The following is a 25848-nucleotide window of genomic DNA, read 5'->3' as shown; positions in this document are numbered from 1 at the left end:
TCTGAGGGAGGAATGTATCTCTTCAGACCCAGTTATTCAAATGGCAGGGGGAAATGGAGAGCTTTTCAGACACACAAACACCCTTGAACTAGCAGACTGTTGGCCATGGGAGGGCAGTGCAGGAGGGAGAAGGATGGATGGCTTCCCTGAGAAGAACAATTCATGGGATTGTGGTTATGGCTCCATGGCAGCCTGGATCACACCAGTATTGGTCTGCTGTGGCCACAGGGGATGTCAGTAGGCTCCAGAGGCAACATGTGGGCAGCGACTGTGCGCTGGCAGCAGTGTACATAGCCTTGTGCCAATGACGACCTCAGTGGGGATTTGTATCCTTCTCCCACTCGCTGGAATATGGCATGGAGGTGCTGGGAGGCATGAGTGCTGTCCCCAGGGACCGATCACAACTGCTGTGGATGTAGCCAGTGCACGCTGAGACTGTCTTGATGCTTTTGGCTGATTTAGCAGTGAAAAAGCTGCAGCCGGAAGAGGTGTGTTCAGACACAGCCCAAAGCAAAACATCCTGGCAGATAAGGAAAAGGTTTGAAATTGTCAGGTGTTCCACTTGACTGTGCTTTTCCTTAAGAAAGCAAATGTTTTTTAACCCTGCATGAACCAACTTTTCAGTTAGAGACACTAATCTTTAAAAATAAAAAGGAAAAAGCTAGAAAAGGCACAAATATGTATTTAGACAAAATACATGACCGATTACTTTCCAAGAATTGGAGAGCTTGATTGCTTGGGCTGATTCACATTAAGGAAAACTTCTTTTCCTTTTTTGCTGTTGATTAGGAGTGGGAGTAAAATAATTTCCGGTCCAACTCCAGCACAGCTTGAAATGTGTCTTGTAAAGGTCCTTATTGCTTGGTTGTGCTCTGGGAAGCGCCGTGTTAGAGCCCATCCACTGCCCTATGCTGTAGCAGACAGTTTTCAACAGCAATGACAGGCCTGTGTAATTTGGAAGTGGTTTGTTAATGCTGGAACAAAAACTGGAGGATTCCTTGTGTGTTGAATGAAACCGTCAGTTCCTTAATAACCAGAGAACAAACCATTTCATTTTTAACTCAAATTCATGTAGTAGAACAAGCTTCCTCCAAAAACCCTCAGCTTTTAGGTCACAAGGCCTCCAAACAAGTAAATGCTCTGCATTTATGAACAAAGCACAAGTGATTCAGATAAAGTGAACTGGAACATCTCCTGCCCAGAGGATGAAGAGGAAGAAACGCAACATTTGACAGTCTGACAAGGAGACTGTAAAATACAGGCAGGAGAATTACGTGCTGTTCTGCTCTTCTTGGACTTAGGACAAAGTTAGGAAGCACATCCCCTGCTGAAGCGATAAGAAGTGTGCTGGGAAGAAGCATAACGGGATGAAAAAAGCCATCTTGGAAGCGGCATGGCAACATGCTGTGTTAAGAAAATTCACAACTGGCCCGTGCTGACCAAGGAGAGAGGCCAGGACGCAAGGTCTAGAATTACAAGGATAAATAGCTACTCATGTGCATGAGGTGTCCCAGCCAAACTGGGCCACCCCGAATGTGGTTTTACACTGGGATCTTACACCCTTCAAGTGTTCAGGCACAACACAATTTGACTAATCACTTAATCATAGGAAAACTTTGCAAAGCAACTCTGTTTCTGCAGTATTCTTGCTGCTTGTCTATTGATCCAGATGTCCCTGAGTTGGGTCTTACTGGAGTTACTTGTCTATGAAGCCGGGAAGGTTTCAAAGCCGTGTCAGAGGGGCTTGGACGCTGGTGTTACCTCAGTTGTCCAGGGGTACCCTTTATCCCTCACAGACAGCTCTAAGCTTCCACAGAGCACAGGCCTTATGCCCAAGGCCGGGCCATCCTTTAGTCCAATTACTTAAGTATGAACAATACCAAAGTCTCCAGTAAAATTTCACTACCTCCTTACCCTGCAGTGTATAACGTGAACTAATATGTATTAACAAAGCTAACAGGCTTTCATACTCTAAACACTAACTGCTTTAACAGTGAGGGAAGGAAATTTTCCTAATACTGGTGAGCACCCTCAGACAGGGCCAGCTGCGCTCAGAGAAACTGACTTCCATAGCAAGACCCACGAGACTCCTTCCCTACACTTCCAACCGGGCTTGCTTTATAGCCTGACCGGCAGGAGGAGGAGGAAGAGGAGGAGGAGGAGGAGGAGGACGGGCCCCAGCCAGCAGAAAGTTCCCGCTCCAGCTCCCGGGCTTGTAATGGCGGTCCCCGTCAGAGGACATGCCCCGCCCACGGCCGGAAGTGGCTCCACCGCCCCTTCCGGCCCGGCGCCGCGGCCCCTTTAAGGGCGGAACCGTTGCTACGGGGCGCGGGAGGCGCCGAAACTGAACTGAGGCGCGCGAGAGGGGTTATGGCCGCCGGCTGCCTGGTGAGGGAGGGACGGGATCTACTGCGGCCTGAGGGTTTAGTGCCGCTGGGGCTGGGCTGAGAGGGGGAAGGTCTCGGGGGTCGGGCCGGCGTCTGCTGCGGCCTGGGGGTTTAGCGTCACTGAGAGGGGGAAGGCTTCGGGGCCCGCTGGGGCCGGGTCGGGGTCAGCCTAGGCCTCTGGGAGGGTGTTGGGGGGGGGAGGCTGTGGCCCCTGGGGCCGGGAGGGGTGCTGGGGGGAGCCCTGGCGCTGGGGGTGGTGGTGCATGGGGCCCTTGGGCTCGGGGTTTGATGGGGGGCGGCCCTTGGACTGTTGGGGGGGACGGGACACACGGTGCAGGGCTGGGGAAGGGGGGTGGCCCTGGTGTCTTTGGGTGGGGGGGAAGGCAGGTCTGGGGGGGAGTGTCTGGTGTTGCTGAGGCTGGGCCGTGCAGGGGAAGGCGTGGAGGGCAGTTCTGGGTTAAGGGGAGGCTTAGTGCTGCTGGGGTTGGGCTGTGCAGCAGGGGCTTGCTTGGGCTGGAAGGCACTGGGAGCAGGTAGGCTTGGGGGAGCCTAATGTTGCTGGGGCAGGGGGCAGCCCTGGTTCTTGGGGTGCTCTTGCAGCTGGGATGGGTCTGTGTTTGTGCGGGCACTTCTAGGCTGGTGGGGGGAGCTGGGGGGGGGGGGGGAAGTTCTGGATCTGGGGAGGACTGGTGCTGGGGGAGGTCAGCCCCTGTTCTTCTGGGATTGGGTGCTTGTTTGAGCAGGCTGGGGCTGTGGTCATGTCCTGGGGGGAGCAGGCTGTGGTGGGGATTGACAGGGAGGCAGAGACTGTGTGTATGAGAGCAGGAATTGAAGGCTGATCAGCCTGTTCTGAAGTCTGGACAATTTTCAAGTGTTAGAACCTCTTGTAATTGTTCTCTTGGTGTTTTTGGTTTTTCCTCTTGAGCTCGGGCTTTGTTTGGCCTTTGCAGCAGGGTGCCGTTTAGGGACATGCTGTGTTCCCAGACACGGGGGAAGGGTAGTGGGTCAGTCTGTTTTGCTGCAGTTCTGATTCTACCTGTCTGTTTTGACAGGTGTGTTAAGTCTTGCAAATTTGTCCCTTCTGTGTGAACAGTGGCCTCTTGACTATACCTCTGCTGAGATGAGCAGCTATCAGAGCAAAGTTGAGCTTGACTGCCTGCTCAGGTGGTAATTGACAAGGCTGATCTGTTCCAAAGTCAGCTTTGGGGTCTCTGTACCAGCAGCATGTTGTAAAAATGCATGAATGATTTGTGCAAGTAACCTAAGATCCAGTGAGGTTATCAGCTTGGATAATTTGCCCCTTTTAAAGTTTGTCAATACATGTGAAATTCATATTTTGTGTTGCATGGTGTTCTTATCTCTACCTGGCTTTTGTGGGCTGAATATCTGGCTTGGTTTGCTTGTCATAGAAATAAAATGGTTTTATTGTGCAAAGATGGTTCTTAATCTATAGTGTCTGAACATTATTGTCTTCTAGGAAGATCCGTCCCTGGAGAGACACTTCAAAGGCCACAGAGATGCCATCACTAGCGTGGACTTCAGTCTCAATAAGAAACAATTGGGTAAATTGTCTCTCTCTGTTTTGATGGCCAGATGATAAAGAAAGAGCTTCTCTGCTTTAGTTAAATGGAGGGAGCAGTGGAGGTACTGAGCTCTACAAGAGCAAAGAACTTGTTTTCATGATGAAGAGATTTTGGAGAATTTCAGGATGAATGTTTCTATGTGCTTTGAAAAAAATCCAGTTCTTGAACCATAGGGGTGGCAGATTGTGTGCATCCTGCTAGAGCTTTAGGGACATCTACCAATGCTTATTTCACGTAGCTGGTTTTAGCATGCAGTTAGCTTAAGGTAAAACCTTACTACTTTTTCTCCCTCTTCCATTTCTCTCCTTTAGACAGCTGCTTGTGGTTATGCCAAGGCTTGTGTCCTAATTGCTATTCAGTAATCCGCTGCATGGGCGTTGAGTAGGAGCCAGGAGGGTTTTTGGCTCTTAGTGAAGTTGCTGTTTGGTCTTTGTGGCATGGTGGACATTGCTTTGGCTTGCAGAGAAGGTAAGGCAGAAATGATAGTTTGAGACAATATACCTGGTAGGCAGTGGGTGCAGTAGGCATCAGTAAACAGAAATGGAGCAGTCTAACAGGTAATAATCCTGTTCTGACCTTGCAACCTACACAATGACCTGGAAGCTGCAAGGAAACGAAAATGAATCAAACTTGTCTTGGGCCCTCTTTCTCCCTGCTGCTGTGTTTATTGTTGTCTGCTATCTTTTCCTTTCTACTTTCTGCATCTTTGATCGCAGAGCAAGAGTTCACTCTGCTCTGTGTCTGTGATTCTGTTTGTATATTCCTAAGACTTTATTCAGTCAGTGCAGATCTCTGTTTAGCAAGGGTGCGTTGAATATAATTTAGCATTGCGTTTGAATGGCCTTTCAGAAGTAGTACAGGGGGCCTTTACTGCCTCCATCTAGACTGTGAAATAGCTGCTCTTGATATTTTTAGTAAATGAGATCAGGTAAGAAAGGGAAAAAATTCTAAGAATTTTTCTTCTTTAGATACTGTCATGTCAGTTGTGTGTACTTGACTCTTACGAGATCTTAAAGTTCTCTTTCCCGATTCCAGCCCCCCAACCCCGCCGCCCCCGAAATAAAACAACCAAACCTAGAGGACTCAGTCTTTTTATGCCATTAGATTGCTTGCTCAATCCAATAAGGATAATAGGTATTGCCAACAAGTCACATATAAACAGTATCATGCTGAAGTGCTTTACTGAGATGTCAGAGTATTATTTTCCTTAAATTTTTTAACATCAGTCCTGGGGAAGCTGTGATATTGCAACTTAATAACCTTGCCAGACAATGACTTAGTGTAGTTATGACTGATGTTCAGATCTCTTGACACTAGGCTGTGTGCTCAATCTACTTTTGCACTTGTCTCCTCTTAAATTTTGATATCAGTAAGGAAAGGTGTTGCCTGTAAGAAATACAAAACCAAACAAAACCAACAGTTGAACTGACAAATACGTAAGGTTTTTTGTTTCCCCTTAGGGGAGATGAATAATAAGTGATCCTGTTTCCTATTGATTTGGGATTAATATATGCCCATTTCAGGAAGAGATATGACCATTATTTTTTATGTCAAAATGACTGAAATAGAAGGACATTTCCAGCAAAATCTGTTTGGTGTTTTGCCATAACACTAGTGAACTGAATTCTTCTTGTAATTATGATACTGCCATGTCAGAACCTACCATTAAACTGCTCTTTTTTTTTTTTCTAGAAACATCTTAAGATCTCCCTGGAGATATACCCCACTTGGCACTCAAGCAGAGAGATACAGATACAGCTTGGGTTTGTTGGCAGGCTAAGATGTGTATATTCATAGATTTTCCGCAGGCAAATACAGAAGTTTTCTGTTAGGCATTAAAATTGATTAGAAGGGGTATTTTTGCTGTTATTGTTTGAGACTTTAAGTTGCCATGGGCATATATTTGCTCTTTTACAAATCACTAGGGTCCCAGTGCTACAGACTTCACACAGTGTGGTGGGCTTTAAGGGATGAGCAGCTGTTTAGTTTTCACTGCACTGAGTCAGTGATGGGACCTGGGCAGGAGAGTTTTAGACTGAAGTGGAATTTACTCTTGTGTTTGGGAAACCTGTTGCCTGGTATTCTTGGCAGGGACCAATATGGCTCCTGTCGGACAGAGAGGGGGATGTAGCTTGTATGAGGTTCAGTGTCATGGAGATGAGTTGTCAGTTTTGCTTTCAATGGGTGTAGCATGTGCACCTGAATTCTGCCTTCTGCTTAAGTGGCCCTTTGCTCTTGCTGCTGAGGGAGATCTTGAAAAAGTAGCATCTGTCCTGGGGGGTCTCCCTCCAGCCCTTCTTGTCCTTGGAGCATGCCTTTGCCCTCTTCCACCCCTTTCTTAGAAGCCCAAGAGTAAAGGCAAGTTGTGGTGGTTGTTTTTTATTCCCACAGGTGACTATAGAAGTAGTCATGAGTGGAAAAGTGGGTGTGAGTAGATGGAGGGACCTCATCTCCATCCATATTTCCTTAAAGCTTCTCAGGACAACCATCAAGGCCTGCAGACCCTTCCTACTAATAGCAAACCGAACACTGCTCTAATAGTGTTGCAAGCTTGTATTCTTTGTATGTTAAGAACTGCCGAGCTGACTCTGATCGATGTTCTTGCAACACGGGAGAGGTGGTAGAGAGAGATGTAGCTGGGTTGCCTTTAAGTCACCAACTCGCATTACAGCTTAATCTGTAGTGTGTTACTTGATATTTAACCTGCTGCAGCTGACAGCTGCCTCTGCTTCCCAATAAAAAAGTGACAAGAGAACCTTCATTCACACACCTTCTATGTGTTGCCTTGGTGTGTATTTATTTGGAAGAAGTTTTGCAACTTGTGTAGCTTTTGTCTCTGCAGCTGTTGTGTGACTTTACTCTTGGAAGTGAGTTGTCGGTCCAAGCCAATGCATGACTGACTTCTTTGAATTAATAATGAAATACACAGTATGCAATACATTGGTGAAGCTTCAAGGACAATGTACTTGAGAATGCTGAAAGCTGTGATGATGAACTGAGCGTGAAATGTAGTTTCAGTGTAATTGGAGGAGAACTAATGGAAGTTTGGTTTTGTGTGGTTTTGGTTTTCCTTTTTATTTCAGCAAGTGGCTCAATGGATTCATGCCTGATGATCTGGAGTATGAGACCTCAGATGAGAGCCTATCGCTTTGTGGGCCACAAAGATGCAGTGATGTGTGTTCAGTTTTCACCTTCTGGTCACCTGGTGGCTTCAGGTTCTAGAGACAAAACAGTCCGTTTATGGGTTCCCAGTGTGTAAGTATCTATTCCCTTCTGTCTCTCTTTGTGTTTTAACTATGGTTTGGGATTTCTCCTTGCTTCTTGATAGCAGTTCTCCAGCTATGGGACTGGGATCTGTTTGAGGGAGAGAAGAACCATTTAGTGTGAGAGCTTTGACAGAGAAGTAATTTGGTCTTGAAATTGCATTGGAAAAAAATAAAATCCTTTGCAAAGCTTAAGGTCAGTATTAACTTCCTATGCTAACACAGCAAGTCACTAAAGTAACTCATCAGTGGTGAGCTGTTGGATTTTTCTTCCCCTTTCTCCCCCAGTCTTTCTTCCTAGCAAATGGATCCTTTGCTTCTCTGCCAGTGTTAAGCAAGATGCTGAAACACAAGCTGAGGTTTAGTGAGGGAGATGCCTGTTCTGTGAGCAGGGTGGAGGTTGCTGTAGTCCACAAAACAGGTGCCTTTAACCTTTACTTTTTCATCTAAAACTAGTAACTCTGAGTTCCACTGGTAGTAAATGATGGTATATTACTAAGGTAAAAGACTACTTTGGATTATGTGTTGACTTTTTTTGTGAGCTTACATATGATTAACAAAAACTTACTTTCAGTACCTTAGCCTACTAGGAAGTTTCCATTTTTGAGTGGAGGGTTTAGTTGCTTTAACTCATTAACACTTGTCAAGTGCTTGGCAATCGCTGGCTGAGAGACCTCAGCTTCTGTTGTCTTACTCTGTGATGCATTGTTTTAAGTGATATGTCTTCAGCAAGGAACACTTAATTGAACTACAACACAAACAGGAGAGCACTGAAGAACTTTTGCTTGAAGACTTAATCTTGCTGCAAGTAAAGGGAAAATTTTTGCAGCCAAGATGCAGAAAAGCAACTCCTAGTGTTTCCTCTGGTCTCTTGATTCCCATGCTAAACAGTGGGATTGTTTTTTTTGAATGGACAGGCATATAAAAAGGTATTGGAATTTCCTTTGCTTGTGAGCTTGTAAATTGCTGCTATCAAAGACTAAAGAATTGTGTCCAGAAACAGACCTGATGATTGTGGTGGCAAATAAAAGGGATTTAAAAAAAACAAACCAAACAAAACCACACAAAAGCCATACCCCAACTTTAAAATAAATGTGTCTCTTCAGGAACCTGGGAAAGCATTTCTAGTTGTTTATTTTTGAGTTCTTATGGTTATGATTACCCATGAAAGCCTTATTTGATGATCTGTTAAACCATAAGTAATCTCTGTCATGGAACTGATAGGTTCTGAAAGTGACAGAGATAATATGAGAAAAAAGTGCTTCTAAATATCTAAATTTTAGTTCTATTTCACTACAAATTTGCAGACTGTAATTTCAAGTTCAACTAAACTTTCCTGGAATGATCACAATGACATGTTAGCATATATATTATTAAAAGAGACAAGGTGGACTATGATGAAAACTTAACCTTGCTGCTCATAAATCTATAAAGAAAGAAACTGACTGTCATTTTGTTATCTCCAGAGCTGTGCTGCTAACACAGAATGCTGAAAATAAATTACAGCACAAACTTGTTAGATTTCTCAGAAGCTAACGTATACATTTTAAGAAAGTACTCGGATGTGAGGAGAAAACTGAACTTGTGTTGGATGATTCTATCTTGGTTGCTTAGGCATGTGAGCTCTGTGGTCTAAACTGCACTTAGGGCTGTCATGTCAGAAAAGGGCTAGGGTGGAATGGGAGCTATTATTGTTATGCTGGTTGTGAATACCTTGGTGCATGGCACCTTTAATCTGTGTTTGTTTAGTATTCTTAATCAATTTACCTTCACCAAATATAACAAAAAAACCTGTTGATGTTGAATCATGTTTGAGACCTTCTGCTTGCCAGTTTTGTGCTGTCATTAAAAGGGGAAGCAGAAGCTGCCCCAGAGTCTGTGGGCCACGACTTTATTTCCAAAGAGTCTGAAAACTTGCAGTCCCTTTAAAGGGTAATATGTTACTGAAGGAGTTAATCCTACCCTGGTGTGTGGATTTCTGTCTTTGGAATTTGTGTGGGTTTTTTTATAAGCCATGCTGACAGAATTTTGTAATTTCATGTTTCTGCATGAGTTTTTATCAGACTTGGTGATGTTCTGTGGTTTTGGAAGAAAGAAAACTTTCCTGAGAAGTAACCTTTACTGTTCCTTGCCTTCTGGCAGATAAAGTATTAAATAAAACTAGGCAGCTCTGACCTTTTCTGAGGAGGGAGGGAATATTGCTTGGAAGGTATGTTGTATTTTGATTTTTTTGGCCTTTACAGTTTTAGTTGTCCTCATCCTCAGTATAAAGCCTGTTAAATCCTAATGGAGAAGGTAGCAAACCACTGTGTTTTTCTGTTTCTTCTGCCTGTGAATATGGAGATCCTGGTAGCATAGGACATGCTGGAGATGTATATGGGACTCTTGGTCTAAAATACCTGTTGGATGTCTAAATATGTTGCACTTTGGATCTCTAAATATGCCTTGCATTTATTTGTCAGAACAATCCCTCTTGCATTTATTTGGAAGTGATGGGTAAAGAAGAGTAATACGTTGTACACAATACATTGTGTTTTGTCTTGCCTGGCTGAGTTAATGGTAGCTTGCTCTAAGTTGTACAACATCAGGCATGCTGGATGCAGTTGTGTTATTTCTTGTGTGATGCTACATTAGAAGAGTTCAGCTGGAGTATGGGCCATTACAGGAACAGTTGTGAGGTAGTTACCTACTTGGCTCTGTCTAGATGAACTGTGAAAATACTTACTTCCCTCCTCACCTGCCTTCCAGCAAAGGACCTGGTAACAGAACAGAATCTCAGCATCTTCTTTTATATTGATGTTTCCATAAATGTTGTTTAAATGGTTGCACAAATTAACAATAGTATTTTTGCCCCTTTATAGGAAACATGGGTGGTTTCCTGTTGGATTGGGCTCCAATATTGAACTGGAACAACTGGTTTTAGCTATGTATTCTGTATAGCTCATGAAGCATGAGTTTGGGGTTGAGCAACATTTTCTTCCTAATGTAAGCCCATGCAGTTCTCATAGAAGTGGTGGTTAATAGCACTAGTCAGCATACATAAGTTTTGTGTTTTCAGGTACATAATGTCTTTGCTGCCCTACTGTGCAGTTTTAAAGTGCTCTTTCCTTCTGTATAGCAAAGGAGAATCTACTGTGTTCAAGGCTCATACGGCAACTGTAAGAAGTGTTCATTTCTCCAGTGATGGCCAGTCCTTAGTTACAGCTTCTGATGACAAAACAGTCAAAGTGTGGATGGTTCACAGGCAGAAGTTTCTATTCTCACTTAGTCAACACATAAACTGGGTTCGCTGTGCCAGGTAAGTACCACTTTCTGACAAATAGAGATGGGGACTTATCCCTCAATTTCTATTCAGGATAATTCAAGTGTGTCTAGTGACTGAAATATATTGCTAACCTACAGAGATCTCTTTGCAAAATAGTTGAGTACCCAGTTGGTGTTTCTTCAGTGATCTTTGTCAAGCAGAGACTTTCCTGCTTAGTGATTTGTTCTGTGTTTTGCTTTTACCTGGTATGGAGACGTCTGCATCTTTAAGTTGCTAACAGAAGCAAAATGAGAGATTTATATTGTTATTTCAGCTTAGTTACTTTTAGACTTGTCATGCCTCTAGTTAAAAATTATCACCTGTGCTCCTTCCAAAATGCTGAAAGTGCTGCCATCATAGAAACATTATTTCCTGATGACTGTTTCAGACTTGGTTTTCAGTTGTCAGTCTCAGTTGTTCTAAGGAGTTCTTATGTATATATGCATCTAGGATAAAGCCACAGTTTCTCTGTAGGTGAAAAGTTCCTTATAGTTCTTGAATGTGGTGGTGGTGCCAGTGGCTGTAGTGCTATAGATGCCCACAGTAGAGCAGAAAATATTTTTCTACTTAGGGACTCAAGTCCTGATCTTGTAAAATGTATACCTCTGAAGAGAGATATTGATTTGTCTTGTATATGAAATTTTGAGATAGGTGCCTGATACATTCTTCTAAGGCACTTGAATAATGAAGCTTCTCCTGCTGCAGCTGTTATCTTGGGAGTAACTGTATTGCTCTGAATGCTTGTGGCAAAGGTAGACATTGTTTTGAATCAGGGTACAGAAACAACTTGAGATACACTTAAATTGATACAAGTAGGACAGGACATCTTAAGTCAGTCTCGGGACTTTCCTGAGGGTTATTGTATGTGGTTGTGGAATTAGGGATAATTTGAGGACTTATGGCTTGCTTTGTTTTTCACTCAACTTAGTGATTGGATTTTTTTAGTCTCACTGATGTCAGTGTGACTTGAAGAGCGAGGTGTGTTTACCAACATACCTTGACAGCTCGCCAAACCCATTTGACCCCATACAACTTTTGGGGGCATTTCTTAATTGCTATAACTCTTGTCTTAGATTCTCTCCTGATGGACGATTGATAGTGTCAGCCAGTGATGATAAAACTGTCAAACTGTGGGATAAAACCAGCAGAGAATGTATACACTCCTTCTGTGAGCATGGGGGGTAAGTACCTGGCAGTGCACAAGGACCGGCTTTCTTGTGATTTCTGAAATGGGGATGCCTGGTGAATGTAGACCTGGTTTTGTGACTGCAGTCAGAGATCCTTGTCCTGGCAGTCATTTCTACCTCTTAAAAAGGCATTAGCACCTATTACAAAAGCAGCCAGCAGAGGACGAGATGCAAAAAGAGTTTCCAGAATTGCTTTGACCTTTTTATGACTACTTTAGATTGGAACCTTGAGGGTTATATTTCAATAACTGTCCAACATGTCAAGCCTTAGTTTCTTTATGCTTATTTATTTTTGGAGATGCTTAAATTCTTTATTTCTTCTTCTAGCTAGTTTAAGCTTTTTTTTTATTTTGCTCTGAGTTGAAGTAAATTAAAAGAGCAAAAGTATCCTGGCAGATTGGTACTTGGATGCTTTGTTTCATGCTCAATTTTTGAATAACAAGGTTATTCCAAAAAACACTTTGTATTCAGAAAAACGGCTGTTGAATTGGGATTTTTTCATGGAGAACATTGAGCCACAGCAACAGTTAATTTGTCCAGAAACACAAAACAAGTCCTTAGAGAACCGAGAGTGGAATCTTCCTGATTTCTTGTTGCATTGAATCTTTAAGACAAAGTTGTGTTCTTTCCAGGTAATATGCAAAGATATTAAGCCAAATTCAGACAGCATTATCTTTTCCAGTGCTCTTAAAAATATAGCTTGTCCAAACAACCTATTGAAATATCTCAACTTCTTCAGCATTTGTTACAAGAATACTCAACAGATAATTAATTTTATCCAATTTCTTGCATGGATTGGGTGAGGAGTTACAAGATGCTCTTCACTGAAAGTTCTGAAGGTTTTACCGTACTTATGTGTTCCAAATAAAAATTGCTACAGGTCCAAAAAGGAATTTGGTCTCAGCCTTGCTACCTTCCAAGCAGCAACATATGATTTCAGGCACAAATTCAGCAAGTTCCATCTTAAAATTGGTTAAGTATAATAGAAGAAAAACATCTGTTCAGTCTTGTACACACCACTCTAAAATCCTGTTAATTTAATGGAAGACATATTATGCAAACATTAAATGAATGCTTGAAAATGTCACAACAGTTGGATCTGTCATATTTCAGGAGGCTTGTAGTGCTTGCGTTACTACAGCTGTAATGCAGAACATTTAAGATGGTATGCTTAGCTATAATCCTACAGTCTACTTTGTGTTATAAGCAAGATCTTAACCTGAAAATTTGCTGAATTTCTCTTACCTCCACCTTTCTGTAGTGTTCAATGCATCATGATGTAGCTTCCCCTCTTAAAGACCTTTTTGATCTTTAGCAACAGTTGAATGTAAACAATCGGATTTAACTGCAATTTACAGGTTTGTGAATCATGTGGATTTTCATCCCAGTGGTACATGCATTGCTGCGGCTGGTACAGATAACACAGTGAAGGTGTGGGACGTTAGGATGAATAGACTTCTTCAACATTATCAAGGCAAGTTATGATCTTAGAAAAGTCAGACTTTTCCACTTATTGATATGAATTGCTCTGAAGTCCAAGGACTGTTTGTCCATCACCTGCTGCTTTTCCAGAAGGACTCTGGGTTAGGCCTGCCAGTGGAAGCCTTTTTTCACCAAACATCATGCTTTGCTTTGCGTTAGCTCCAAGACTGATTCTTGCATATTGGTGAGAAACATCTCTGTTCTGATTTGTCCTTCTCTGCCCATCATCAAAAAGCAAAAAAGCCCTGATGCTGAAACTGTCTCGTGTTGTAGGTGTGCATAGGTGTTATCTGCAATGCCACTTGGCTTGTATTCACTGTTCTTGAGATTATGTGCAGTAAAAAGGATGTGGCCTTTGGCTCTGAATAAGCCTGTAGAAGGAGTTAGATGCATTCCAGCAAAGCAAAAGGTTAAGTTCTTAATGAGAAAATTAGGAAAAGTTAACAAAAGAGGAGAATCAAAATCAACCAATTGCAGTTCTGTACCATGATCCATGTTTATGGTTCCTTCTCCAGTATCTGTTTGGTTTCAGCTTCCAGAATTAGCTTTGACCTTGTTATGACTTGTCCAGGTTGGCTTGTCCTTGGAGTAGCTAGCTTTTATATTTAGGAGTCTAAATCTTCCCCCTTCCCTCCCCTTACCTTCCAAATGGCATCTCCTCCCATTACCTGTTCTTGTCAAACTGCGTAGCGCTGCTGTTTTGTAGAACTAGATAGGAAGAGGGTGCTTTCCCATTCCTGCAAGCTGCTTTGAGTTCGATTGTCCTGTTTTGTGCATATTAGTTTCTTGAGCCTAAATGTGGCTTTTCTTTCCCTTACTGTTAACAATTTTTAGGGCTGCTGTATGTAGTATTTTGTAAATCCATATGTTTTCAAGCACTGTTTCCAGTACAGATAGCTTATTAAAGTTCGTTTTGTTAGAAGACTGCTTCTGGCATGCTAGTAAAGCAGATCGGCAATACAGGGCTGGAGCTTGGTGAATTGTTCTTTCTGCCATGCACATTAGATACTGTCAGTTCCTGTTCTGACAGCCTCACAGCTGAATGCCAGGCAGAAAAGACAGAGTAGTAAATAGCTTGCAGTTGATTCTTGCTAACTTTGCAAGTTAAGAGTAAAAAAATTGAGTTCTAAATTAAAGCTGTTGGTCCTTCTGGCTTTATGTAACTTCGGTTGTTTTTTTTAAAGTGCTTTTGACTGTGTATCCCTTTACTAAAAAGGTGATGAAAGATTTTGCAGGCTCTCAATAGAAGTTCTCTAGTTTCCCTTGATATAGAAAGGCAGAGAAAATGAGTGATGTTTAAGGAGCAAAGTTCTTTGGTTTGTCTTCCTTCACAGCAACCTGTGAAAAACTAGACCTCTTCTGGTAGGTAAGAGCAATGGAAGTTACTCATCTCAAAGCAAATGCAGATTGTCTGCAGAGAAGCTATTAAGATTATGAAAGTTCTTTGGCTTCCATAAAGTAAATAAAAGCTCCCCCAAAAGAGGTTGCTATGGAGTAGAAACAGTCTGCAAACTTTAGAATGCTTTCATAATTCTGTATATAGGGGGCTGTTCTTTTGCTCTTTGCATATGGATGGAAACTATTATGATCATCTGATCTGACTATTAAGCACTGATGGTGACACCGCTATCATTGGAACAGGGCTTTTTCTTGGGTAGAAAAAACCATTGTATTCCTTATTTCTGGCATCAGCTTCCTGCTGCACTGCAATTTATTCCTGGCTTGTGGGGTTGTCCTCTCAAGTGTATTCTCCCTGTGTAGTCAAGTTAAGTACTCTTTGAACTCTTTTTCAACTGTAAACCTGCCAGAGCTCCTTGAACTCTCATATAATGCGATTTTTTTTTTTAATTTCTTCAGTTATTCTTATGGACTCACAATCACTCTTAGTTTTCTGGTAGTTGTCAAAAGGTTTGATTTCCATTAGATTCTGTTAAGTGTTGTTCCAATTCATTGGTATTGAGCTGGTATAATTACAATGATGAATACTAAATTGTGATTCTTTTTGTAATAAGTATTGTTACGTTTTGACCTATATCAAAACTTGGAAACTACTTTCTTAAGTCTTGTTACTAAAATAGGTAGCGTGTTTAAATACCTGAACAGTGTCGTATTGTCCTTTAACTTACTTTATCAGCTTTTCAACACTGGCAAGATCTGCAGTGTGTGTTTCCAGCCACAGTATAACTTGGTTCAAAAATCATCTATTCCTGCTTTCTACTTACTGCTGTTAAATTGTCCAAATCTAATGTGGTTTAGGTTTGGCTGTCAGGTTTATTTTTTGTATCTTGGAATTGTATATTTCCCTTCTATCCCACCCTTATTAAATGGCATTTTAGTCTGACACCCATGCTATTGAAGGGATCTTTGCCTGTTATGAGTGTTATTTTTAACAGCTACTGTGTAAATCCTAATTGTGTATTAAACTTTGAACTAGAAATAGTCATAAAAGCCCAAGAAACCTAAAATTGCAGTGGTAGCTGTATGAGGTCACTTCGTGCACCTGTGGCCACAAACTGATGTGTTTGTAACATGTTCTGGAGATGTGTTTATAAGCCCTGCTCTTCTGAGGGTTTATACACATGCCTTTTGGCTAAATCGGATTTAGTTTTGTGGCTCTCCCATGTGAAGCTGCCATCTGAGTCCCACTAGAGGGCATCTCGTCCTTCAGGACGTGCTTATGCTGCCTGATTTCAAGGGAATCCATTTTAAAGATTGAGTTGCATCCAGGAGTTAATAGATAAGTAGCCCTGCCACAGACTCTTGCGTGTTAAAGTTGGGCTGTTTTCCAAAACTGATTTGTCTTTTAGCAGTGCTGCTCTTGTTGCCAGGACTTGTTCCAACTGTGACTTTTGTAAATGAAAGTTGGAAGTAGAGCAAACTGCAAAACCTTTTGTGGTGTGTTTTTTGTTGTGTTTTTTTTTTTTGTTTTGTTTTTAGCAAAGTATGTTGTGGTCATGTTTACTGTACAGGAGAAGAGAAGATGCTTTATTCAATCCTTGACTTGGCGCTGACTTTTTTGTACAGTAGATCATCTGCCTACAAAAACGGCCAATGTTTATTGCCTGATACTTTTTCCTTGTGCGAAGTTGCATGTGGGGCACTTCTGTTGCAGGTCTATGGAAACAGCTCTAACTTTTTTTACTGCTGTTTGAAAGGAACAATTGGTACTCTTATACAGTTCAGGTAGAGCTGGATGGTGGTTATGTGTTTTCTAGGGACTGTGGCTGTGTCAAGGGCATCCTGATTTATCTTTTCGCTGGTGGCTACTAAATCGTTGCATTCACTGATTACATAAACGTATTATTGTCAGACTTGGGACAGTTATGTTCAGTCACTCTGTAGGCTGGCATGATTCAATTTTAGTCATTAATCCCCCAGTGTAAGTTCCTTAACTGGTTGTTACTTTTCTAGGACTTGGCTGGCAGAAGGGTAGGCTTGTAGCAACAAGTCCCTGGGAGGTGACACCTTGTGCTGCACCAGACTTATTGTTTATCAAGTGAGGTTGCAGGACATGTTGGCAATTTTCTGGAAAGGTGTTTTGAATGGTCTTGTGGAAGATATGAGCTGGTTTGGCAGAAGAGGCATGATGTTTTCTCTGAGCTTAAGACAGCCAAGAATTCCTTGGGCACAGAAGCTGCAACTGCTTACATGGCCACAGACTTTGTGATTTTTTTTCCATTATAAAAAGGTTTTTTGGTGAAGCTGAAAATACTTTATTTGCTATCTGGAACTTGGAGGCTATATCACTAACTTTGTCTATGTCTGTTGTGAATCCTTTCAGGACTTGCCCTTGTTGACAAAATATGTTTGCTTTTATCTGAATATAGACACTAATGGGGTGAGGAATATTACAGATCACTTGGAATAAAATTTTCAAAGGAGAAATCTATTTAGTACCCTTTCAGGAGGAAAAACTCCACATAGACTTTTTCTCCTTTAATACTTAGTGTAATACAGGGCAGGGGGAGTAGAGGAATATCTTGCTGTGTGAGAGAGACAGTATTCGCCAATAAAAATAGCTGTTTAGAAGTTACCTTTGAGATAAGGTTTTCTTCTGTGTTTTTTTTAATAGTCTAGGTCAAGAGGAGTTACGTTCTCAGAACTTAAGCTGAGGTATCTAGTGTTCCTGAGAGTTTCAAAAGTAGATGCATTCTGTTTTACAATTGAGCAAGATTATTTTAGATTTCTGCTTCAAATCTGCAACTGCAAAAAAAAAAAAAAAAATGGTTCTAGTGTCTTTAAAACTGTTTTTAGGGTTTTTAACATGCAGTTTGGATTTGAATGCACAGTAGACTCTCAAGGGAATATAAATTTAGTTGGGGGGGCTGTATTAGTAGTAGTAGATTTGAGATACTAGAACATTTGGAGGGCACATAGTATAATTAAGAATAATTGGATAGTTAAACCCTCTTCAAGCATAGTCTTAATAATCTGTACTGTCACATACGCTCAGAAAGCTGTGCGTATGTTAAGTACTGCATGTTCTCATAAATCAATATGTTCAAAGCCTGTTTTGTAAAAGTTTGGGGAGGGGGAAAAAAAAGCCCTACATTAGGTAGATGTTTAATGTTACAGTGAACTTAAGTGTAGTTTGACTTTTTTCCTAGAGCATTTTCTTTAGCTCTTTTCAAAATAACTCTCAGGCTTCATCTTCATGCAGGAATCATTGCTTTACTGGATGTTCACACTCCTGATAGTTTGTCTATTCATACTTGTTTTAAATTTTTGGTGAGACAAATTGGATATCTGAAGAAATAATGCTTATACTGGACCATTTTCAAGTTGCTGGTTCTTCCTTCCCAGTTTCTTTTAAACCCAGTCTTGGTTAGGGTCTGGTAGTAAACCAAAAGAACCTGTGCAATGCCAACTTTGAGTTTGTCTGTCTTTGTAATTTCAGTCTTCTCCTTAATGTACTAGCATATAGACTTTATTCTAGAATGACTGGGGAGCAAGAATGGCATCTCCACAGTAGTAAAATATGTCAATGTCCAGCACTCATGGAAACATACAGCTCTTGCTATATGGTATATGCTATATGATATATCACTTGCACATATAGTTACATTTTGGGGCTACGCTGGAAGTTTTTGTAGCCTTAAATCTCCCAGAATAATTGGCAAAGCTTCCTTTCCCCTTTCAATAAAGTAGTGCCTGTTTTTACAAGAATTAAGTACTGTGCTTGTTCTCCAGTGCTTTGAAGAATGTTTCCCCCATGCTAATTTTCCTCTTAAACTTTATAACAGAGAATTGGAATGTGCTTGCGCTTTATTTTTTTTGCCTTGGGCTTATGTAAACTGGTCTCGGTGACTATTATATACTTTTTTTTCCATGCTTAGTGCACAGTGCTGTGGTGAACAGTCTTTCCTTCCATCCCTCTGGAAACTATCTGGTTACTGCTTCTAATGATTCAACTCTTAAAATTCTGGACTTGCTTGAAGGAAGACTTCTGTATACTCTTCACGGTCACCAGGTGAGGCAAAGCCTTTTATACAGTAATGTACAAACCCATAACAAAGTGGGCAAATCTGTGCTTGAGTCTTTCATTCTTCATGGCCAAGAATATTTTGAAAACTTGCTTGCATAAAGCTATGATGATAGTACTACTAATAATCTTTGAGATTATCACTGTTTCGAAAGGAATGCCTATGGGGACGGAAGGAGGTAAGGCAGGAATGGAGAAGATGAGAATGCAAGACAGGAAGGGAGCTCCACTATTGAAAATGCAAGTCAAAGACCTAAGGGGCACAGTAAGAGCTGTGCCCTAGACTCTAATCCTGTGTCTGTGGTGCACTCTCTGTACTGCAGCTCTGAGTGTCTCTCTCCCTAGAGTGGCGCAAAGAACGCTTGGCCCCCTGACATAGGTGTTGTGAAGATAAATGCTATTTACCTGACAGGACAGTAGTGGTAAAATGGAGGGAAATGTATTTCAGGATGTGATTTGGGAACAAGTTTCCATTTTGTTAACAGGCTGAATTAAATAATTGAAGGTGATAAATGCTGCGGGTTGGTTAAGTTTAACTGATTGACCTATTAGTATTATGCTGCTGGATGTGTTGCTTGTAAGGTTAATTATATGAATGTTTGGAGCTCTCTTTTTAAATGTTAAATGAAAATAAATAGACTAATTTCATTGTCCGTGCTGAGTGGGGCTCAAAGGCATGAAAAAGCAGACCTGCTTTAAAGGTTCTCTTTCCAAAAGGGTAAAGAGAACAGTAATTCTTAATCCACTAGTCTCTGTTAAAACAGGGCCTGAGTCTTAAAGCATCAAAACTAGCTGGGGAAAATCACAGCCTGAAGCTGTTGGGGGTGGTGGGGATGGTTCTGGGCAATAATGGTAGCTGTGTAAGCTGCAAAACTGATAATTCTGGCTTCTTGTGGCTTTGTTTAATGACTGCCTTGTCTGATGTCTAAAAAGGTCGTTTGTTCTGTAACTTCTCTTTTGCTGTGTATTAATAAACTTTTCTCCTTTGTTGTAATATTAATGGAAAAATAGAACAGTCTCATACTTAAAGCTTTACTTCATGGAAAGATCTGATTAAAACTGACCAAAGGGTTCAAATGCTGAAAAGAATGGGGGGAAGATAATAAATAGTGGTTATCCTAACATGTAAACCTTGACTGCATAAAACTTTTGTACTCTGAAAACTGGACTAAGTGGGTACTCCTATCAGATACTGGCTGCAAAGCTTCCAATCGTTGTCTTAATCTTGTTTTCATATTTGCCTTTTGTGTTAATTTGCAAAAAGAGTTCTGAGGAAGTAGCTTTCTGGAAAAGGGTAGGTGTGGAGGGACAGTGGATGTTTACACCCTTCATCCTTCCCTTGGGAGAGGTTGTGTCTGGTTATTGTTCAGCACAAGGCTGAACCTGCTTTCCATTTTCTTCCCTTCTGAGCTGTAGGCTGCTCCTCACTGAGTGCAGTGGGACAAAAAAAAAAAGTCTAGCTTTGAGTGAGAGTCCAAAACTGATTATGGTGATGGAGGTCTTCAGAATTAGATAATAGAAAGTCCCTTTAGGCTGATGCTGTACTTAACTCGGGGCTTCTACAAAACAGTTGGTTTGCGAATTGTCTGTTCAGAAGTATAAAGCTCTGTATTTTGCCTCCCCCCCCCCCCCCCGCCCCCCCCCCATTTCAGATCAGTAAGACAATGTCTGCCACTCTCTCCTAGACTTCTAACTGGCATTGGAAGTGCTTTGACACTGGCACAGCTGAAGGGTAGTTGCCATTTTGAGATTAAATCTCCCTCAGTTTGGAAACAAGTAGAAGTATAAAAGTGGCTGGTATTGCTTTCTGGTCATCTTTAAGGGTATTGCACCAAGATGGCTGTGGAACTAGTTGGAACTAGTCCTAGCATAGCCCTGGCTGGCATTCCCTCTGCTGGCATGTGCTGTATTGTTGTGTGTGTGTTCTTTTTGTGCCTGATTTAACAGATACCTTTTCCACTAAAAGTGTATGATAACTGTGCTTCATTCACAGTAAGCAACCAGCAGTGACAACAGGCCCTGCTTTCATCAGAAGCTGCTGGGGGGGCTTCCTGCACTGGCTGCTTCTCTAACCTGCTCTGCTCATAGATGAACCCAGGCTACTTAATACTGAGGGCTTTTTCCTCTGTTCTCACTGTGATTTCTGCCAGTATTTCCAAGTGGCTAAAAATGAAGTGGGTGTGGATTTTTTGGTCATTAAGTAGATTTGCCTTTTTAAGTGAGGGCTATAGGTTAGGCACCAGATGAACAGCCTGTTCTGAAGACATTCTTGAATTGTGACTGTGTGGGTGAGTATGCTTGTTGAGACTGTTCCTACTCTGACAGCTGACTGCTGTTATGTTGTTCTGGGAAGGCTGCATGCGAGTGGACACTTGAAGGAAAAAAACCGTAAGGTCCTTTAGACATACTTCGACGCAACTGCTGGAGTGCCAGGAATTTGTTAGCAGCTGATTAGCTGTAGTTTACATAGGGAGGATTGCCAAGTTTACATTGCTGTCTTTAATTGTAACGTAGCTGGCCCCCTTGTAGCAGAAGGATCGTTACAGACAGGAGTTTGCAGCTTGGAGCTGACATCTTGCATCTGTGAAATATCATTCTGTATTGTGCTGCATATTTTAGTTCTGGAGTGCTTCAAGCTGTGAAGTACTCTTGCTTAATTCCATACAGATGAGACACTGGGTTGATAAGTAGGTTCACCTCTGGTACCGAGTCATTGTTGAGGAACAGAATGTTTTGGGGCCTGTAAGTCACCTCCAGAGAGTTGCTAGAGAAGAGCAGGTATGTACACAGTGCTTGTCTGCCCTTTGGGGAGGTTTGATTAGAGCATTTCCAGACTGACTTCCTTAGTGGAATGGAAGTTCTCAGTAAATATTTAGAAAACATCTGCATGGTTATGTTTATAAATAGGAAGACAGAAAATGCAAAGTTACAATTCTCCAAGCAACCCTGACTTGAATCATGAAGTAGCTGTGTTCTACCTACCTGGGTGGTGTAAGTGCTCTCTGCTTTACTGGCTGACTAAAGAGCAAGATCTTCTGAGCAGGTGCACAGGAGACAAATGTGCTCCTTTACTGTCTGCTGCCAGCTCTACTGAAGTGGCATTAAACATCCACGCAGGCCTCGTCCTCTTTGAAGGTTATGAGGATGTCTCAGGGTTGCACAGAACTGGACCGACAAAGGGAGAGAGGGGTGTGTTGCAAACAACAAGTGACTGACTTTAGATTAGCATTTTTGACTATTAAAAGAAAGGATGAGTGCTCTATTCTTCTGTTGTACTTATTTTAAACTGAAGCTTAAAGAGCTACTGAAGATTCAGTTATAAGGTGCTGTAGCCCTTACTCCCTGGCAAAGGAAGGTGCAGGCATGAGTCTTTCTCTGTGTAGCAATATAGGAATTTTTCAAAGCTTAGTGGACTGAGAATCCTTGTGACTTCTTGTCAGAGGTATTTTGCATGAAAACATCCCTTGTTGCCATTGCCATCTCTGTCCCCTGTGCTTTTCTCCTTGGTTCCCTTTCCCTCCCTCTCTCTCCTTTGTGTTATCACCCTCACCGTACAGCTTCTAGGAATCTGCCCTTTTTATCTAAACCCTTTTCTTGTCCTTACTGTTGGAGATGTGGATTCTTTCCACAGTCCCCATAGCTTTCCACTCCATCCCCACTTGAGGACAATATTCAGCTCTGTCTTGTATCTCTTGATTTGCCAATATGCAATACCTGTGCTGACATGTTTTTCCCTAGCCATGTTGTCTTTAGGGCATCTCTGGTGTTTGTAAAAAGACAACAAACATCCATAGCTTTCATAGCTTTTTTTTGCTAGCTCTTACCTCTTTCTAAGATTTAGATTTTCTTGTCTGATACTTCTTCTGCAGGATATGTGCTGCATCCTCTACCAGATTGTGAAACAAGTGTGTTAACTTTGTCACCTGTCTTGCCCCTTGTATGTCTTCCTGCCTCTGTCCAGCTTTCTTCTTCTACTAAGTATCCTGCTATTGTCTCTCACCTTTTCTGATGAGATTGACTAGATCATCGTAGCTGTGGGTTTCCTTGCTGTGAGTTCATTGTTGATCCTGAGATACAGGCTCAGTGTTCCCGCCTTACTAAAAAGTCTGTTAATTTCACTGAACTCTCTTCACTGCTTTCTCTTCTGCTGAAACCAAGTGATAGGTGAAAGACACATGACATCCAGCATCTTGTCTCAGGCCCTCTGTGTTATTTGGCACTTTGAATGCATTTATCAAGTTCCTTACCTGCTCTTGGTGTTTTCCTAATTGTCTTGATCACTTATTCTTTGTATCTTTTGCTCCTCTACCCTCTATCATTTCAGTGTGCATCTGTCCATGTGCGACTTGTCCTCTTCTGTGCCATGAAGCGGTTAAAAGCACTGTGAACAGTGGCAATGACTGCTCTGTTTATTTCTTTTATGCCTTGAACTGATGATCCCATGCCTGGGATCCCAGCATGCTGGTTGCTGCTGGATTTGCTTCTCGGACCTTGTCACCACTTGTATCTCCTTTTTGTCTTTGTACTAATTAATATGTTCCAGGAGATTTCGAATATACTGGCTCATATCTTCCCACTTCTACATCTCTGCTGGCATCCTTGACCCCACTTGTGTCTCCAGCTACCTTCCTCTCTGCTTCTGCTTTCATTGTGCAGGCTGGGCATCGTTAAAATACTCTTCTCTGGTTTATTCATGGACCCTCTCCAGGCTGGCTCTTGTTTCTTCTTTTATGCTGAAGCCAAAATGTTAGCTGTTTCTAGCTGAAGCTTGCAAGTCTGGCCTTTCTTGACTTGAATTGACTGTTGGCGTTGGCCTTGGCCTTGCTGTTCTTGAAATTGTGTGCCCTCTGTCCTCCAGCAGTTCTATGGGGGAGGAAACAGTTCAAGAGGGTTTTCTCTGTGATTGTCCGCTTATTATTATAGGGGGTACACATTTATCTGTCTCCATGCAGGTATGACTGCTCCAGGCATATTTCTATTTCTCCAAACTAAACTCTTGGTCTTTCTCTTAAGTATTTATTTCAGAGATCTATTTATATCTCCACCTTTGAAAGCTTTGTGTTCAGGGATGCTATTCCTGTTGTCTCTGTTCATCCCCGTGTCAATTGTTACTGATGCTATTAGTACCCTGCCAGTCACTCAATGTTGTAATCTGTGCCCTGGCCACCTCCCTGGGCAATGAATGCATTCAAGCTATTCGGAATAGTTCTGAACATCTTTTTCTAAGGCCACACTTCATGTTTTTGTAAGCTGATCAACCCGTGAATTGCTAGGGCAATAAAGGCCTTGTGATCACTAGTCTCCTTCTGTAGGAAGTGGGAAAACAAGGAGAAGGTATAATCTCTATCTCTGGCGGGTAGTCTGCACATAAATTAGATCATGTAATATGCTGTGCCTCACCCTTCTTACCTTTGTATGGAGCTAGAAGTGGGTTGTCACCTGGTGTTTCAGCTACCATGGCATGGCAATCTGACCTTGCCTGAATCTTGTTCATTGGGAACGCTGATGCAAAGGACTAGGTTTGATCCTGTTGTTATTCCTTCTGTATGGCTTCCTTTTTTTTGTTTGTTTGTTTCCAGTTTCTTTGCCGCATCCAGTGTGCGAGTGAGTTGTCCTTTTCAAGGCTTCCTGGGGCTTATCTTCACCTTGCCTGGTGGTAGAGGAGATGAGTTGACTATTGTTTAGTGGCAATGTTCTTCCCACTCAACATTTCCAGTGGATGACTTTTTTGTTCTCTTCTGTACTTTCCTTGAAACTTTCTGCAGCTTTTTCCCAGTACCACCAAAATTATTATTATAATTTCAAACTATCTGATGTGCAGAAGAGCTCAACAGTCCTCATGTTGTTGGCCTGTTTAGGACTAAATAGAAATATTCCTTGCTGCTGACTTGGTGTATCTCATTGTCCAGTCCTTTCTTTCTGCAGTTTGCTCTTTAAGGCAAGAAGCTGTAGGAATTTGGGGACTGGTGCTAGCATCTTGTGTGCAGCGCCTAGCACAATGAGGATATAGAACTGGAACTTCTGAACCTCTAGGGAATACTAATAGAAGGGCATTTGTATCCTGCTACAGAAAGAGGAATAAAGTGATCCTTTAGAAGGTTGCTATATCCCACTTTTTCTAGTTGCATGGGAAATAAACTTAAAATTCTCCCTACAATTTGTATAGAAGACCATGCAACTGCTGCTTTTTGGCACTTTTAATGCAAATGGTAAGTTTAAAAGAGAGAAAAAAAAAAATCTGAAGGAAGATTTGAATTCTTCAGTCTCCAGCCATGTACCTATTGTCGAGGACTGCGTCAGAAATCTGTTGGATCTCTGCTGGGCTTACCTGAAACAACTGGAAGTTAGGCTGTGTCTAATCAGTGGCAAGTGTAACTTCTTATTTTTGTTTTGTGTGTTTATATTAAATTGCAAGAGTATTTGGCAAACTATTACTTGTATGTTGCTATAGCAAACCTGTTATATCTGGGAAAAGTAGTGCAAGTGTATGTAGCAAAAATACTTTTCACTTAATTTATGTCAACAAATTTGTAGAGGATGTTGAGTCTATAGGCTTGTTTGTTCCCCTTCTTTCAATTTATAAAGGCACATTCAGTCTTTGATATAATTTTCTATTTTGGGAGGAATATGTTCTGTTGAACTTTTTACCTTTAGAATGCAGTGGCTTTGGAGTCAGTTCATTGCCCGTTTTGATGGGATTTGCATTGTGCTAAATTTTGTCTAAATACACTGAAATATTTAGACTGATAAAAATAGTTTCATGAAACATTGCTCTTTTCTAGTATTCCTCACTTGTGCTTGCTCCTGAACACTTTGTCTTAATGTCTTGAAAGTTTTTGCTGTCCTCCCAACCCTGACTGGTTTATTACAGTCAGAGTGCAGCTTCTGTATCCTCAGCTCAGTGATATTTGCACAATATTCACCACTGTGCAGTTTTCTGGCTACGTACTCGTTTCTGCCCTCTTTAACTGCTTATTTTTCTTCTGTTTCTGCATTTTTTGAAGAGTCTCCATTCCTGACAGTGTGGTTGGAGAGCTGAACTGTTGGGGAAGGTGGGTGGGAGTAGAAGGCAGAAGCACGCTTTGTCTCAGCTGATTGATGGTGGTGTCTTTGGTTTGAAATATCTGCACTATTTAACACTGTGTTAGTTGAACAAGTTT

General features: G+C 41.7%; 1 protein-coding gene across 2 annotated transcripts in view; it reads left to right on the top strand.

The window, feature by feature from the left end:
- Positions 1 to 2272: 2272 nt before the first annotated feature.
- Positions 2273 to 25848, top strand: part of POC1A (POC1 centriolar protein A) — a 59383-nt gene continuing 35807 nt past the window's right edge. Inside the window, exons 1-7 of one of the 2 annotated variants that reach the window (XM_049826122.1) lie at positions 2273 to 2388; positions 3865 to 3949; positions 7054 to 7225; positions 10352 to 10531; positions 11611 to 11718; positions 13083 to 13198; positions 18543 to 18676. In XM_049826122.1, the coding sequence (XP_049682079.1) occupies positions 2371 to 2388; positions 3865 to 3949; positions 7054 to 7225; positions 10352 to 10531; positions 11611 to 11718; positions 13083 to 13198; positions 18543 to 18676 (813 nt within the window). In that variant the 5' untranslated portion in view covers positions 2273 to 2370. Of the gene's footprint in view, positions 2389 to 3864; positions 3950 to 5667; positions 5734 to 7053; positions 7226 to 10351; positions 10532 to 11610; positions 11719 to 13082; positions 13199 to 18542; positions 18677 to 25848 lie in introns of those variants that run through there. The other variant, XM_049826123.1, reaches the window with a different exon arrangement.

The sequence above is a fragment of the Accipiter gentilis genome, chromosome 23, assembly GCF_929443795.1.
Source record: "Accipiter gentilis chromosome 23, bAccGen1.1, whole genome shotgun sequence".
Classification (NCBI taxonomy): domain Eukaryota; kingdom Metazoa; phylum Chordata; class Aves; order Accipitriformes; family Accipitridae; genus Astur; species Astur gentilis.
Note: the sequence above shows the minus strand (reverse complement) of the source record. Positions and strands in the feature narration are given on the sequence as shown.